General features: G+C 38.0%; 1 protein-coding gene and 1 long non-coding RNA gene across 2 annotated transcripts in view; one reads left to right on the top strand and one right to left on the bottom strand.

The window, feature by feature from the left end:
• LOC137224016 (uncharacterized) overlaps window positions 1-18,051 on the top strand; it is a 64,091-nt gene that overhangs the window by 1,117 nt on the left and 44,923 nt on the right. Inside the window, exon 3 of the long non-coding RNA XR_010943182.1 lies at window positions 8,670-8,743. This is a non-coding gene — a long non-coding RNA (uncharacterized lncRNA). The remainder of the gene's footprint in view (window positions 1-8,669; window positions 8,744-18,051) is intronic.
• The window catches only part of LOC137224139 (all-trans-retinol dehydrogenase [NAD(+)] ADH4-like), a 28,950-nt gene continuing 25,911 nt past the window's right edge, over window positions 15,013-18,051 (bottom strand). Inside the window, 3 exon segments of the mRNA XM_067737121.1 lie at window positions 15,013-15,285; window positions 15,778-15,867; window positions 15,870-15,912. Coding sequence (XP_067593222.1) covers window positions 15,143-15,285; window positions 15,778-15,867; window positions 15,870-15,912 — 276 coding nt within the window. The 3' untranslated portion in view covers window positions 15,013-15,142.

Genomic DNA, 18,051 nt, shown 5'->3' with positions numbered 1-18,051 from the left:
CCCACTCATCTACACCATGGCTTTTAACTTCTATTTATATAAGGACCACTTCTAGATTATGAATCAGGATGGCTCCCAGTAAACTCCAGACTTGGGCACACAACTGCCTTCTAGACCTCTGCCTCCATTAGGATATCCCACAATTATCTCAGACTCAACTTGTCCCAGACTCATCCTGTCATCCTTTTTCCTTAAAGGTACTCTTTTTTCTGTCTTTGTGTGTATCACTGAAGGACCCAGATCTAATCATCAGACTACAGAAACCTTCCCCTTCTCCTACACCTTACCATTACATGACTAAAGGCCTATTTACCACCTTTTTGCCCAATAAGTATATCATATGTGCCTTTCAACAAAAAATAACAAGGCATACTAAAAGGCAAAAAACACAGTTTGAAGAGACAGAGCAAGCATTAGAACCAGACTTTGATATTGCAGTGATGTTGACATTATCAGGAATTTAAAATAACTATGATTAATATGCTGAGGGTGCTAATGGAAAAAATAGACAATATGCAAGAACAGATGGATACTGTAAGCAGAAAGATGGAAATTCTAAGAAAGAAACAAAAAGAAATGCTAGAAATTAAAATCACTGAAATGGAAATGAAGAATGCCTTTGGTGGGCTTTTTTTTTTTTTTTTTGCGGTACGCGGGCCTCTCACTGTTGTGGCCTCTCCCGTTGCAGAGCACAGGCTCTGGACGCACAGGCTCAGTGGCCATGGCTCATGGGCCCAGCCACTCTGCGGCATGTGGGATCTTCCCGGACCGGGGCATGAACCCATGTCCCCTGCATTGGCAGGTGGACTCTCAACCATTGCACCACCAGGGAAGCCCTTTGTTAAAAAAAAAAAAATTATTATTATTTATTTATTTATTTTGGCTGCATTGGGTCTTTGTTGCTGCACACAGGCTTTTCCCTAGTTGCGGTGAGCGGGGCTACTCTTCATTCCAGTGCATGGGCTTCTCATTGCAGTGGCTTCTCTTGTGGAGCACAGGCTCTAGGCACACAGGCTTCAGCAGTTGCGGCACGCGGGCTCAGTAGTTGTGGCTCGTGGGCTCTAGAGTGCAGGCTCAGTAGTTGTGGTGCAAGGGCTTAGTTGCTCCGCAGCATGTGGCATCTTCCCAGACGAGGGATCGAACCCATGTCCTGTACATTGGCAGGCGGATTCTTAACCACTGAGCCACCAGGGAAGTGCCAGTGGGTTTATTTGTAGATTGTACATAGCTGAGGAGAAGATCTATGAGGATGAAGATATGTCAGTAGAAACTTACTAAACTGAAAAGCAAACAGAAAAAAAAAACTGAAATAAATGGAAAAGAATATCTAGGAGCTATGGGGTAACTACAAAAGGCATAACATATACATAATGAGAATGCCAGAAGAAGGAAGAGAAAGAAACAGGAGCAATATTTAGAGCCATAATGATTGAGAATTTCCTCAAGTTAATGTCAGACACTGAACCACAGATAGAAGCAGCTCAGAGAACACCAAGGAGGCTAATGCCAATAAACAAAACAAAAATAAACAAACGAAAAAACTACACCTAGGCATAACATATTCAAATGACAGAAAATCAAAGATGAAAAAATCTTGAAAGAAGCCAGAGGGAAAAAAGCACCTTACCAAAAGAGGAGCAAAGATAAGAATTACAACCAGTTTCCCCTCAGAAATCACCTATGCAAAAACATAGTGAAGTGAAGTATATAAGTGTTGAGGGAAAAAACCTTCCAATCTAGAATTCTGTGTCCTGTGACTTTATCCTTTAAAAGTGAAGGAGAGATAAAGACTTTCTTAGACAGAGAACCATTGAGGAAATTTGTTGCCAGAAGACCTGTCTTACAAGAAGTGTTAAAAGAAGTTCTTCAGAGAGAAGGAAAGTGAGTCAGGTCAGAAACTCAGATCCACATAGAGAAAGGAAGGGCAATAGGGAATGAATAAGTGAAGGTAGAATAAAAACTTTTATTGTTCTTTACTGATTTGACAGATAACTGTTTGTTCAAAATAATAATAGTGGGACTTCCCTGGTGGTCCAGTGGTTAAGAATCTGCCTTCCAATGCAGGGGACACGGGTTCGATCCCTGGACAGGGAACTAAGATCCCACATGCTGCAGGGCAGCTAAGCCTGTGTGCCACAACTAGAGAGCCTGTGAGCCTCAACTACTGAGCCCACATGTCACAGCTGGAGAGCCTGTGTGCTGCAGCTACTGAGCCCCCACACTCTGGAGCCCATGCGCCACAACTAGAAAGAAGCCCGTTCACTGCAGTGAAGAGCCTGCATGCCGCAATGCAAGATCCTGCATGCCGCAACAAAAGATCCCGCATGCCGCAACTAAGACCCAACGCAGCTGAATAAATAAATAGTTGAAAATAACCTACCTCCAATTCCATCTTCTCATTAAAAAAAGTAATAACAGCAAGAACATTTGATGATTATAGTTATGTATAATTGAAGTGGATGACAGCAATGATACAAGGGATTAGAGGGCGGAATTAGGATTATTTTGTTATTGTAAAGTATTGGTACTACCAAAGAATCCATATATTGCTATTTGAAGGTGAACTTGGATTAGCTGTAAACATGTATTGCAAACTCTAGGGCAACCACTAAATTTTTTTTTTCGGTATGCGGGCCTCTCACTGTTGTGGCCTCTCCCGTTGCGGAGCACAGGCTCTGGACGTCAGGCTCAGTGGCCATGGGTCACGGGCCTAGCCGTTCCACAGCATGTGGGATCTTCCCAGACTGGGGCATGAACCCGTGTCCCCTGCATCGGCAGGCGGACTGTCAACCACTGTGCCACCAGGGAAGCCCCCTAAATTTTTTTAAAGAAGTATATGGGAGCATATGTATATGTATAACTGATGCACTTTGTTATAAAGCAGAAACTAACACACCATTGTAAAGCAATTATACTCCAATAAAGATGTAAATAAATAAAGAAGTATAGCTGATATGCTGAGAAAGAAGGAAACATGGAATCATGTAATATACTGCATTAACACCAGAGAAGGTAGAAAAGGAGAAGACAAAAACGGTAACAAAGAAGAAGGACAACGAATAGGAAACAGTAACAAATATGATAGATAGTAATCCACCTATATCAGTAATCACTTTAAATGTCGATAGTCTAGATGCACCAATTAAAAGATAGAGACTGTCAGTATGAATCAAAAAACAAGTCCCAAATATATTTTATATACAAAAAACCAACTTTAAATATAAAGACACATATAGGTTAAAAGTAAAAATATGGAGAAAGATATAACATGCTAACACTACTCCAAAGAAAGCTAGAGTAGCTGTATTAATTTCAGACAGCAGATTCAAAGCAAGAAATATTATGAGGTATAAAGAGAGGCATTACATAATGATAAAGGGGTAAAAATGTAAAAATTCTCGGCAAAATATTATCAGATTGAATCCAGTAATTAATAAAAAGAGTTATATGGCACAACCAAGGGATTTATCTCAGGTATGCAGCCTGTTTCAACATTTGAGAATCAACTAATGTAATTCATTTCATTAACAGGCTAAAGAAGAAAAATCGCACAATCATATTAATAGATGCAGAAAAAACATTTGACAAAATCCGACACCCATTCATGATGACAACTCTAAGGAAACTAGGAATGGGGGGAAAGTTCTCAACTTGATAAAGAACATCTACAACAAATCTACAGCTAACAATGTACTTAATGATAAGAAAGTATTTAGAAGCTTTCCTACTAAAATCAGGCACAGGCAAGGCTATCCCCCCTCACCACTCCCTCTCAGTATCATACTGGAAGTCCTAGCTAACACAATAAGACAAGAACAGAAAATAAAAGATATACTGATTGTCAAGGAAGAAATAAAGCTGTCTTTGTTCACAGATGACACGACTGTCTAAGAATCCACAAAAAACTTGTGGAACTGATAAGCGACTATAGCAAGGTTGAAGGATACAAGGTGGTATGCAAAAGTCAGTTGCTTTCCTATATACCAGCAATGAACAAGTGGAACTTGAAATTAAAAACAATACAATTTACATTAGCATGAGAAAAATGAAATACTTAGATATAAATTTAACAAAATATGTACCAGATCTATGAAGAAAAACTGCAAAACTGATGAAAGAAACCAAACAAGAACAAAATAAATGGAGAGATAGTCCAGATCATGGATAGGAAGACTTATTTATTTATTTGGATGTGCCGGGTCTTTAGTAGCTTCACACAGGATCTTTGTTGTGGTGTGCAGGATCTAGTTCCCTAACCAGGGATTGAACCTAGGCCCCCTGCGTTGGGAGCACGGAGTCTTAACCGCTGGACTGCCAGGGAAGTCCCTGGTTAGGAAGACTTGATATTGTCAAGATGTCATTTCTCCCCATCTTGATCTGTAGATTCAACCCAATTCCAATCAAAATCCCAGCAAGATATTTTTGTGGTTATTGACAAACTGACTCTAAAGTTTGTACGGAGAGGCAAAAGACCCAGATTAGTCAACTCAATATTGAAGGAAAAGAGGAAAGTTGGAGGACTGCCACCCCCCAACCTCAAGACTTACTATAAAGCTATAATAATCAAGACAGTGTGGTATTGGCAAAAGAATAGACACATCAGTGAAACAGAATAGAGAGCCCAGGCATAGACCCACATAAATAAAGTCAATGATCTTTGACAACATAGCAAAGAAAATACAATGGAGAAAATACAGTCTTTTCAAAAATGGTACTGTAACAACCGGACATTCACATGCAGAAAAATGAATCTAGACACAGACCTCACAAAAATTAAGTCATAATGGATCATAGACCTGAATGTAAAATGCAAAACTATAAAACTCCTAGAAGATAACATAGGAGAAAATCTAGATGACCTTTGGTATGGTGATGACTCTTAAAATACAATACCAAAGGCATGATCCATAAAAGGAATAATTGATAAGCTGGACTTCATTAATATAAAACAACATTTCTATTCTGTGAAAGACACTGTCAAGAGAATAGGGGAAGCCACAGATTTGGATAAAATATTAACAAAGCATATCTGATCAAGGGCCATTTTCAAAATATACAAATAACAATAAGAAAACAAAAAACCCAATTAAAAATGGGGTGAAAGGTCTGAACATATTGCTCATTAAAGAAGCATATGGCAGCTAAGCATATGAAAAGGTATTCAACATCATGTGTCATTTGGGAATTGCAAATTAAAACAATAAGGTACTACTACACACCTGTTAGAATGGCCAAAATCCAAAACACTGACATCACCAAATGCAACAGGTATTCTTATTCATTGTTGGCGGGAATGCGTAATGATACAGCCACTGTGGAAGACAGTTTGGTGATTTCCTACAAAACTAAACATATTCTTACCATGTGATCTAGCAATCCTGTTCCGTGGTATTTACCCAAAAGTTGAAAACTCATGTCCACACAAGTTTTATAGCAGCTTTACTCATAATTGCCAAAACTTGGAAGCAACTAAGATATCCTTCAGTAGGTGAATGGATAAACTGTGGTTCAACTAGACCATGTAATATTATTGAGCACTAATAAGGAATGAGCTATTAAACCCTGAAAAGACATGGAGGAATGTTAGATGTATATTACTAAGTGAAAGAAGCCAATTCAAAAAGGCTACATACTGTGTGATTCCAACTATACATTTAACATTCTGGAAAAGAAACCTATGGAGACAGTAGAAAAATCAGTGATTGCCAGGGGTTAGTGGGGAGGGAGGGCTGAATAGGTGGAACAGAGAACATTTTTAAGGCAATGAAACTATTCTGTTATGATACTACATGGTAGATATATATCATTATACATTTGCCGAAACCTGTGGAATGAACAACACCAAGAGTGAACCTTAACATAGGAGTTTGGGTGATAATGGTGTGTCAAAGTAGTTCATCAATGTAGCAAATGTACCAGTATTGTGGGGAACGTTGATAGTGGGAGAGGTTGTGTGTGTGCGGTAGGGAGGAGGAGGTACTCTGTATCTGTGGGAACTCTGTATTTCTACTCAGTTTTGTTGTGAACCTAAAACTGTTCTAAAAAATAAAGTGTATTAAAAAATAACAGGGCTTCCCTGGTGGCGCAGTGGTTGAGAGTCCACCTGCCGATGGAGGGGACACAGGTTCGTGCCCCGGTCTGGGAAGATCCCACATGCTGCGGAGCGGCTGGGCCCGTGAGCCGTGGCTGCTGAGCCTGCGTGTCCGGAGCCTGTGCTCCGCAACGGGAGAGGCCACAGCAGTGAGAGGCCCGTGTACCGCAAAAAAAAAAAAACAACAAAAATAATAGACAGGAATTACAAGTAGATGTTTAAGTCTCATCTACTTTCTGTGAGAAGACAAAATTGATACAAGGTGAAATCAGAGGCCCTCAGTCTCATTAGAGAATTTGCTAGTGTGGACTAAATTAGAAATAGCCTGAGCAGGTAGGAGATACAGGTGATCTTTCCAGATACAGATCACAAAATGGGTATAGCAGCAAAATATAGAAGTATTGAGGAATCTCAACCTCCTGGCAGCATTTGGAAGCAGGCCCTTTGTTAAATTCTTGACCTACTGTGCTCTCCATTTCATTGAATAGAAGAGAGGAAACAATGAATGATACTGTTAACTTGTACTTAATTCTAACTCTTAAGATAATTCAGCTTATTTTTAAATTTTATTTTATTTTTATTTCTGAGATATGCATTTTAAAGTAATAACTAGAATTATGACTTATACTATTATACCAGAACATGTAAGATTTTTAGGAATTTCATCTAATGTCTGAAACATTTATATTTAAATTTATTTTTAATTCAGCTCATTTTGAACTGAAGGGCTTATTAGGTGAAAATGACCTGTCATTTTAGACTTTGTAACATGCAAGTAAGTGTACACTAGACATAGTCAAACAGACTTCAAAAAGTTGAAGCATATTTCATAGAGCTCACAAGAAATAAAGATAAGTATTGAATGAATTGAAGGAAGAGTTCATGAAGCCATAAATGTCTGCTACATTTTGAGGGGAACTTTTTCTGTTTTTTGTTTTACCAGCTTCAGTTGACATTGCTTGGGTACATCTTCCATTAGAGAGGTAGAGATAGCCCTTGCTATGGCCCCTCTGAATTGGAACAGGAAACTGAACTGCCACAGATGGGTTAAACACAGGGGAGCCAGAAGTGGTTGGTACTAATTCTATTAAATACTGAGGCTCGAAATCTACCCAACAAATCCTTTCTCTTGGGAAAGCACACATACACATAGCATACAAAGTAGACGGACACCTAGTTTGCAGCTGCAAATCTGAATTGTGTTGTGCAGTTTTTCCTGTTATTTTTCAAGACGAACACATATCACAGAATTAGGGGGTCAGAGACTCCTTGGGTGGTGCTACGATCCCAAAGAAGTAAATTTTCCTTATGTTTTTTTGTAGGTAATGTATTATAAGTTATCCATTATAGAGAACATATCTTTTCCTGATCTTTTCCTGATTGGAACTGTGGAGACTCTGGAAAACCTGACAGGCTGGAGAAGTACAGGCATACCTCATTTTATTGTGCTTCACTTTATTGCATTTCACAGATATTGAATTTTTAAAAACTGAAGGTTTGTGGTAACCTTGTGTTATCAGTTGATGGTTAGCATTTTTTAGTGATAAAGTTAGGTATGTACTTTTTTTAAGACATAATGCTATTGTACACTTAATAGACTACAGTGTAGTATAAACATAACTTTTATATGCACTGGGAAACCAAAAAAAAAAAACCTCATGTGACTCACTTTATTGCCACATTCACTTTATTGCAGTGGTCTGGAACCAAACCTGCAATATCTCTGAGGTATGCCTGTACAAGGGATAGTTTCATTAAATGTAACAGGAAGTTAAAATGGAACTTTTCATTTTGTCTCAGTTTTGGCTAAAAACTCCAAGGCCAAGCAATATAGGTGCCAAAATTACCCTCACATTCTAAAGCAAGGTACTAGAGTACCTTATGTAGGACATGCTAAGAGACATCTTCTGTAAGCATTAGCTCATCTCCTATCTCTCAGCTATATAAGGGAGGGCAAAGAATCCATGTGGAAGGGCAGAAATGGTTTGGAGGGAGAATTTCTTTGGAGAGAGTTGTCAGTGTGCTGTATATGCCCCTCCTACTTCCTGGTAAGTATGTTGGGAGCACTTACCCCTCATCTGAAGCCAAGAGAAGAAAAACACTCAAAAAGCTTGAAGTATTTTCTCTGAAACGTGGAAGATGCAAGGTCTGTTACCTGAAATAAATTTAAGGCTGGTGGCAGAATGAAGTAGAGCAGAGTTTAGTGGGGACAAGGACACAAGTGTGTTTCCCACGGACCAAAGGTGGAAACTGCAAAGGGATACAATTGTAGATTATTTTAAAAGGAGCTTCATCACAGAAATCCATCTGGAGAGGTAAGGTGACCCTTGTGGAAGCAAAGGGTTGAAGGCAGCGTCTTAGTTGTCCAGTTGTAGAAAGAATCATCCCTATAAAGGAGTTGCAGGTAGGAGATCCCTACTGGGTCAGAGGATTCTTTGTGAAACCCACAGAAATTCCCCACTCAAGAAGGAATTCTGTATCTAAAAGATGCTGCACCCAAAGGACACCAATATCAGATTGCAACAGTATTGGTTGTATAAAATGTAGTCTTTTCCTCTAAATTTCTCCTCTTTTCCAGGCTGGACAATTGAGGGGGCTTGAAGCAGTAGCTAGCAAGAAGTGGGAGGAGATGGAACACAGAAGGGAGAAGAAGTAAGTCCCTCACTCCTTCTCTACTGTGGACTTAATTTCCTGTAGCAGTAATGGCAGTCAAGCCAGTGGCGGTGTCCTCTGTCCAGGGGTGGAATTGATGGTTCAGTCTGTGGCATCTTGAACCTGAGGTCAAGAAAAATGGTGATCAGATCAGTTCTGCTGCCTGGGTTTGGACATAATTTAAAGCTATAAATCTCTGAAAGTGTTTTCTAGTCCTCTTGATAGTTCTAGGACTTGCCCAATAATAAATTCCTTATCATTATAAATTAGCCAGAATTGATTCCTGTGACTGGCAATGAAGTCAGTCAAAAGCAGTATCAGGAATTTTGCAAGAAAACAGACCATCAGGGAAATTGGTCAGTCTGGGATTAATTATCTGACCTGTTGAGGCTGAAAGTAGTGAAAATCCAGTTGATTTTAAGGAGTAGATTATCTCTAGGTATGCAGGGGTGGAACAGTTAATAGAAAATCAACTCTGGTTTACTGGAAATAAGTAAGAAAGTATTAAAGGCAAAGCCTTAGGGACCACAAGATTTTTGCTGTAGAAGCGTGTTAAAGTACATGAGTCATTCAAAGCCTGTGGCGGGTAGATGGTTGCTTCTGAAAGTGCTGGACATTTTAATGAAAGAGAATGGTAAATTCTGCTGCTCAGTGATGTCAAGGCTCTAGTTCAGCTTCTCTGCCAGTCTCGTCTTTCCCATCATGGTTGCAAGATGGCTCCTGCAGCTCCATACTGTCATGTCCTTACATGACAGTATCCAAAGGCAGGAAGGAAAGGGTCTTTTCTCCGCTCCCCACTTTTTTTCTTTTAAAAAAATTGAAGTATAGGGAATTCCCTGGCGGTCCAGTGGTTAGGACTCTGTGCTTCCACTTCAGGGGACAAGGGTTCCATCCCTGGTTGGGGAACTAAGATCCTGCAAGCTGCGTGGCATGGCCTAAATAAATAAATAAATAAAAATAAAAATTGAAGTATAGTTGATTTACAATGTTGTGTTAGCTTCTGGTATACAGCAAAGTGATTCAGTTATACATATATATACATATTATTTTTTTGTATTCTTTTCCATTATGGTTTATTACAGGATATTGAATATAGTTCCCTGTGCTATACAGTAGGTCCTTGTTGATTATTTTACATATAGTAGTTTGTATCTGCTATTTCAAACTGCTACTTTATCTCTTCCCCACACCCTTTCTCCTTTGGTAACCGTAAGTTTGTTTTCTATGTCTGTGTTTCTGTTTCATAAATAAGTTCATTTGTGTCATATTTTAGATTCCACACATAAGTGATATCATATGGTATTTGTCTTTCTCTTTCTGACTTACTTCACTTAATATGATAATCTCTAAGTCCATCCATGTTGCTGCAATTGGCATTATTTCATTCTTTTTTATGGCTAAGTAGTACTCCATTGTATATATGTAGTGGAATATATATATATATATATATATATATATATATATATATGTAGTAGAATTGCTGGGTCATATGGTAGTTCTATTTTTAGTTTTTTAAGAAACCTCTATACTGTTCTCCATAGTGGCTGTATCAATTTACATTCCCACCAACAGTGCAGGAGGGTTCCCTTTTCTCCACATTCTCTCCAGCATTTATTGTTTGTATATATATATATATATATATTTTTTTTTGGTGGTATGCGGGCCTCTCAGTATTGTGGCCTCTCCCGTTGCAGAGCACAGGCTCTGGACACGCAGGCTCAGTGGCCATAGCTCACGGGCCCAGCTGTTCCGCGGCATGTGGGAACTTCCCGGACTGGGGCATGAACCCGTGTCCCCTGCATCAGCAGGTGGACTCTCAACCACTGCGCCACCAGGGAAGCCCGTCTGTAGATTTTTTGATGGCCATTCTGACTGGTGTGAGGTGATACCTCATTGTAGTTTTGATTTGCATTTCTCTAATGATTAGTGATGTTGAGCATTCTTTCATGTGTTTGTTGGCAATCTGTATATCTTCTTTGGAGAAATGTCTATTTAGGTCTTCTGGACCTAAATTTTTGGATTGGGTTGTTTGGTTTTTTTTTGATATTGAGCTGCATGAGCTGCTTGTAAATTTTGGAGATTAATCCTTTGTCAGTTGCTTCATTTGCAAATATTTTCTCCCATTCTGAGGGTTGTCTTTTCGTCTTGTTTATGGTTTCCTTTGCTGTGAAAAAGCTTTTAAGTTTCATTAGGTCCCATTTGTTTATTTTTGGGTTTATTTCCATTACTCTAGGAGGTGGGTCAAAAAGGACCTTGCTGTGATTTATGTCATAGAGTGTTCTGCCTATGTTTTCCTCTAAGAGTTTTATAGTGTCTGGCCTTACATTTAGGTCTTTAATCCATTTTGAGTTTATATTTGTGTATGGTGTTAGGGAGTGTTCTAATTTCATTCTTTTACATGTAGCTGTCCAGTTGTCCCAGCACCACTTATGGAAGAGGCTATCTTTTCTCCATTGTATGTTCTTGCCTACCTTGTCATAAATTAGGTGACCATATGTGCGTGGGTTTATCTCTGGGCTTTCTATCCTGTTCCATTGATCTATATTTCTGTTTTTGTGTCAGTACCATACTGTCTTGATTACTATAGCTTTGTAGTATAGTCTGAAGTCAGGGAGCCTGCTTTCTCCAGCTCCATTTTTCCTTCTAAAGATTGCTTTGTCTATTCCTGGTCTTTTGTGTTTCCATACAAACTTTGAAATTTTTTGTTCTAGTTCTGTGAAAAATGCCATTGGTAGTTTGATAGGGATTGCATGGAATCTATAGATTGCTTTGGGTAGTATAGTCATTTTCACAAGGTTGATTCTTCCAATCCAAGAACATGGTATATCTCTCCATCTGTTTGTATCATCTTTAATTTCTTTCATCAGTGTCTTATAGTTTTCTGCATACAGGTCTTTTGTCTCCTTAGGTAGGTTTATTCCTAGGTATTTTATTCTTTTTGTTGCAGTGGTGCATGGGAGTGTTTCCTTAATTTCTCTTTCAGATATTTCATCATTAGTGTATAGGAATGCAAGAGATTTCTGTGCGTTAATATTGTATCCTGCTCCTTTACCAAATTCATTGATTAGCTCTAGTAGTTTTCTGGTAGCATCTTCAGGATTCTCTATGTATAGTATCATGTTATCTTCAAACAGTGACAGCTTTACTTCTTCTTTTCCGATTTGGATTCCTTTTCTTTTTCTTCTCTGATTGCTGTGGCTAAAACTTCCAAAACTGTGTTCAGTAATAGTGGTGAGAGTGGACAACCTTGTCTTGTTCCTGATCTTAGTGGAAATGGTTTCAGTTTTTCACCATTGAGAATGATCTTGGCTGTGGGTTTGTCATATATGGCCTTTATTATGTTGAGGTAAGTTCCCTCTATGCCTACTTTCTGGAGGGTTTTTATCATAAATGGGTGTTGAATTTTGTCAAAAACTTTTTCTGAATCCATTGAGGCGATCATATGGTTTTTTTCCTTCCATTTGTTAATATGGTGTATAACATTGATTGATTTGCGTATATTGAAGAATCCTTGCATTCCTGGGATAAACCCCACTTGATCATGGTGCATGATCCTCTTAATGTGCTGTTGGATTCTGTTTGCTAGTATTTTGTTGAGGATTTTTGCCTCTATGTTCATCAGTGATACTGGTCTGTAGTTTTCTTCTTTTGTGACATCTTTGTCTGGTTTTGGTATCAGAGTGATGGTGGGCTCGTAGAATGAGTTTGGCAGTGTTCCTCCCTCTGCTGTATTTTGGAAGAGTTTGAGAAGGATAGGTCTTAGCTCTTCTCTAAATGTTTGTTGGAATTCGCCTGTGAAGCCATCTCTTCCTGGGCTTTTGTTTGTTGGAAGATTTTTAATTACAGTCTCAATTTCAGTGCTTGTGAATGGTCTGTTCATATTTTCTATTTCTTCCTGGTTCAGTCTCGGAAGGTTGTGCTTTTCTAAAAATTTGTCCATTTCTTCCAGGTTGTCCATTTTATTGGCATATAGTTGCTTGTAGTAATCTCTCACGATCCTTTGTATTTCTGCAGTGTCAGTTGTTACTTCTCCTTTTTCATTTCTAATTCTATTGTTTTGAGTCTTTTCCTTTTTTTCTTGATGAGTCTGGCTAATGGTTTATCAATTTTGTTTATCTTCTCAAAGAACCAGCTTTTACTTTTATTGACCTTTGCAATCGTTTCCTGCATTTCTTTTTCATTTACTTCTGATCTGATCTTTATGATTTCTTTCCTTCTGCCAACTTGGGGTTTTTTTGTTCTTCTTTCTCTGATTGCTTTAGGTGTAAGGTTAGGTTGTTTATTTGAGATGTTTCTTGTTTCTTGAGGTAGGATTGTATTGCTATAAACTTGCCTGTTAGAACTGCTTTTGTTGCATCCCATAGGTTTTGGGTCATTGTGTTTTCATTGTCATTTGTTTCTCGGTATTTTTTGATTTTCTGTTTGATTTCTTCAGTGACCTCTTGGTTATTAAATAGTGTATTGTTTAGCCTCCATGTGTTTGTATTTTTTACAGATTTTTTTCTTGTAATTGATATCTAGTCTCATAGCGTTGTGGTCTGAAAAGATACTTGATACGATTTCAATTTTCTTAAATTTACCAAGGCTTGATGTGTGACCCAAGATATGATCTATCCTGGAGACTGTTCCCTGAGCCCTTGAGGAGAAAGTGTATTCTGTTTTTTTTTTTGGATGGAATGTCCTATAAATATTAATTAAGTCCATCTTGTTTAATGTATCATTTAAAGCTTGTGTTTCCTTATTTCTTTTCATTTTCATGATTTGTCCATTGGTGACAGTGGGGTGTTAAAGTCCCCTACTATGATTGTGTTACTGTCAATTTCCCCTTTAATGGCTGTTAGAATTTGCCTTATATATTGAGGTGCTCATATGTTGGGTACATAAATATTTAGGATTGTTATATCTTCTTCTTGGATTGATCCCTTGATCATTATGTAGTGTCCTTCTTTGTCTCTTGTAATAGTCATTATTTTAAAGTCTATTTTGTCTGATATGAGAATTGCTACTCCACCTTTCTTTTGATTCCCATTTGCATGGAATATCTTTTTCCATCCCCTCACTTTCAGTCTGTATGTGTCCCTAGGTCTGAAGTGGGTCTCTTGTAGACAGCATATTTATGGGTCTTGTTTTTGTATCTATTCAGCCATTTTATGTCTTTTGGTGGGAGCATTTAATCCATTTACACTTAAGGTAATTATCAATATGTATGTTCCTATTACCATTTTCTTAAGTGTTCTTTTCTTTTTATTGAACGTCTTTTTTTTTTTTTTTTTTTTTGCTGTACACGGGCCTCTCACTGTTGTGGCCTCTCCCGTTGCGGAGCACAGGCTCTGGACGCGCAGGCTCAGCGGCCATGGCTCACGGGCCCAGCCGCTCTGCGGCATGTGGGATCTTCCCGGACCGGGGCATGAACCCGTGTCCCCTGCATCGGCAGGCGGACTCTCAACCACTGCGCTGCCAGGGAAGCCCTGAACGTCTTTTTTTTACATTGCAGTTAACACTTTTGCAAATTAGGGAGTTCATATGAGTAGAGATATTTTCTCAGATTTCTTACCCAGGAAGTATCCTTGGTCCTCACACCATGGACCTATTTTCTTCTTTTGCAACATTTGTTCTCTGCTTCAAAGTCCTGTCATTTAACTATGTACTTTCCCCCTTTCACTTCTTTTTGTTGCCTTTTTGCATCTCTTCTGTGTAACACTGTTCCTGGTGTTTTGGCCTTTGCTTCTATTGATCAACACTGTGGTTGATTATTTTAACCAAAATCATTGATCCTAGTCTTACCCACTCCCCAATTACCAGGGATCCCCTGATTGGGACATTTTTATAAATCATTTCTCAGGGTCTATGCCAAGAAAGCACAATGTAGCTAAAATTGTAGACTTGAATCACTTGTAAGACAACCATGACAAAGCAAGAGAATGAGGCAGTTGGGGAACCCTTTAAGTATCTGTTACCTGCCACTCACTACTCACATCTTCATGGTTTTCACCTGAGTCTGATAATGAAGGGCCTGGAGTGGGCATTCTGTGTCAGTCGCAGACCACAGTGATTCCAGACTCAGGGCCATATTGTACTATATTGAACCTGACATTATACTCTAGAAACCTCTCTTGCTATGGAGCAGCCCCAACTGAGTTAACAATTTGTGAAGGGGAAAATATGTGTCAGTTTATATCACCACTCTATGTTGGAACAGTGTATGTCCATGTACATTATGGAAATAGAGTAGGAAGTTTTCTTTTTTGCAAATGGCCACTATTTAATCTTTTAAGGACATTGAGTACTTCTGATGATGTGGAAAGTGTCAGAAAAGACACACTGGTTAGTTTTCAACATCAAATGAAAATAGAATCATCATAAAGGTTTTTCAAACTGCTCACTCATCTCTTTGGTAATTTACCTTTTTCTTTGGTACATTACGTCAAATGCCTCATTAACTTTGTCAAAAGCAAGGGTATGGGACGCCAGTGCATCCAGATCGAATTTCTTATTCTTGTAGTCAGCAGCCAGCTTTGGGACAGAATTGATACCTTTCCAATCTGTAATTGGCCAAAATACCAAATAAAGACATGGTGCTTGACATGAAAAGGTAGTTTAACCAGTGTTTGTCGAATGAATGAAATTATCAGGTCAGATTTGGGTTGCTTCAAATAGCTTATCCCCCTTGCCATCTCTAATTTTTTGTACTTCTATCTATTAAATTTTTTTTCTTCAAAAGAAAAATTCAAGATTATTTTCTATTTCTAGATAAGGAAGTATCTCAATTTGATCGCTGTCTACCTTTTGTTCCCCTATGTTGGTCCATTTTAATGCAAACTGAATTTCAATTTGCAAATTATAGTTATCCTTCTATAAAGAAACTCTGTTTACTTTCAAGTAACTAATAGAATAAATAGCTTTCAGGTAGTCTTCAGATATGTTCTAGGCACTCAATATTTAAAAAATAAATTATTTTCCTTTCCTTTCAATAATCCTAATTATGATAATTTCAGTACTACTATGAAGAAAATTAAAAGAAAAAAAAAACTGACCACCAAAGCTTGTTCCATTTAGAGTACGGCCCATTATTAGCTCCACTGCAGAAACACTCAATCCGTTGTCACCAACGTTTACTCCAATGATGTACATACTCCCCAACCTACTGTTATGCTGTCAAGGGCTGCTCTCTGGAAGGTCAAACAAAAAGATTAGCTGAGTAAGTAGAAAAGTAGAACATGAATTCCAATGTGGGTTTGTACAATAGTTTAGGGAAATTTTACACAACTCTGCATAAAAGATAATGCCTAATGAGGTTGTAATATTGTAGATTGAGACTTGAGGCACCAGTGTTCTGTTTCAGATAGAATATCCAATAAAATTTTGAATGTCATCAAAAAAGATATTGAAAAGAAACCAAACATATTTTACTCTGTTTAATACCACACTTATGCTGAACCCAGAATTCATCTCATTGTATATCAAGAAAAATATACATACATGAAGGTAAAGAAAGATCTATAGAAGATATTATAAACTCTAGTCAACAAGTTTTTGACCAGGTACAATGGTATATATGAAGATATTTGCAATTCCATGGACAAAGGATCAAAATTAAGTCACGAACAGAGGGTGAATAAGTATTCACTAGAGTCTAAAAATGAGGCATATACTGTAAACTTAGCAGATCTCAATGTAGGATAATTTAAAAGAAATGCTATTTAAAACAGAAGGCAAGACGGTTAAACAGAAAATAACAGTGGCTGCTGCTCGTCAAACATTTCGTCTGCTTCCCTATATTTTTTAGCTCTCTTGCAGTTAAGTAGAGTCATATGACTAGTTCTGGGCTATGGGCAGGAGTGACGTGTGCCGTTTCCTAGCCAAAATAGAAAAGCCAGTGTACATCCCGCCAGCTGTCCCTTCTACTCTAACAACCAAGAGGACCTCTTGTTGAGATTGTAAAGCCACAAATTTGAACTTCCTTGATTGCTGAATCACTACATGGAAGACAGGGGCCCAGGGGATTTGCATTGATCTTTGCATGAGAGAAAGACAAAATATTATCTTAACCTACTGCAGGTTTGGAGTTAATATAAAAATGCCAAGATTGAAAATGTAAATAAATTTAAGAAAGATATAAACTTGTGGATGGCCATTCCACATAGAAGCCCTATGTTATAGTTGAACATTTAAAATCTTTTGAGACTAATATTATACAAGAAAAATATAAACTTATCCCATATTGTTTGCCATAGCCAGTGGTTAACTTTGTTCTCACCTGTTGAGGCAACTTTTACTTCTACAGAAATCCCAATAGGAATACCATTCCTGTTCATCACTGATCATTATATGAAAGAAGCAATCTGAAGTACAGTAAATTCTTTCCCTCTTCTCTCTGTCTTACTAGGGATGGGCAATGCAATGACCTAGAACTTTTAGAATGTGTTTTGAAATCTTTATTTGAATATGTATTTATAGTTTTGAGAATTTCTAACATTTCTAAATAGCAACTCTTCTAGTTTCTATACTTCTTATATGGCAGAAATATTTTTGTTTAATGTATATTGTACAGAGAGATCCACAGAGAGAGGTAAAGAGCACAGGCACTGCTTGCAACCTTAAGGTAGCTGCCTACATTACTCCTGGTTTTTTTTTTTTTTTTAATTTAATGTTTTTCCTATTGCCCTTCTCTACATTTCTGAGCTTTGCTCCAAGCAGGGAATTAACCTCCATAATTATAACTTAGTTAAATGGGTATTATATGCAAATACAGGGTTTTATTTGGTAGCCTCTGATAACTTTTGATGAGAATTTTTAATTCTCAAAATCTTATAAAATTGTCCATTACTGTAAATTTCGAATTGTTCTGTTGGGTTCTTTAGACTGCTTTAGAGCATTAGTGGTCATTGAAATTAAGTTCATTCCCATTACTGGAATCTCCTCCACAACGTAGAAATTAAGCTTTCCCTAGTTATGGAAGCTTTTGGTGGAAGGGTAGTTAGCCCATCTTTTTGTGATTAAACCCATCTCTTTTTATTTGGGTTCTCTAGTGTAATTCTATTCCATAATTTAAAATACGTTTCTTGGTGTAATAAATAAGTTAATAATAGAACCTGCCAAGTTTTGGATCAGTGGTTCTCAGCTTGAGAACCAATGCGTGAGAATATCCTGGGTATGGGTCAATTCACTGATACTGGAAAACAACAACTCCCCAGGTACTTCTGAAGTATAGCCAGTTTTGAGAATCTCTATACTAGAAAAATAAGTGGGCTGAATTTCAGTGTTTGTGAAACATATGAGCTGTGGGAAGTGGAGGGAGGGATGTGGCA

This window comes from Pseudorca crassidens, chromosome 4, assembly GCF_039906515.1.
Source record: "Pseudorca crassidens isolate mPseCra1 chromosome 4, mPseCra1.hap1, whole genome shotgun sequence".
NCBI classification, from domain to species: domain Eukaryota; kingdom Metazoa; phylum Chordata; class Mammalia; order Artiodactyla; family Delphinidae; genus Pseudorca; species Pseudorca crassidens.
The sequence above is the reverse complement of the archived record's forward strand: the minus strand, read 5'-3'. Positions and strand labels throughout refer to the sequence as shown.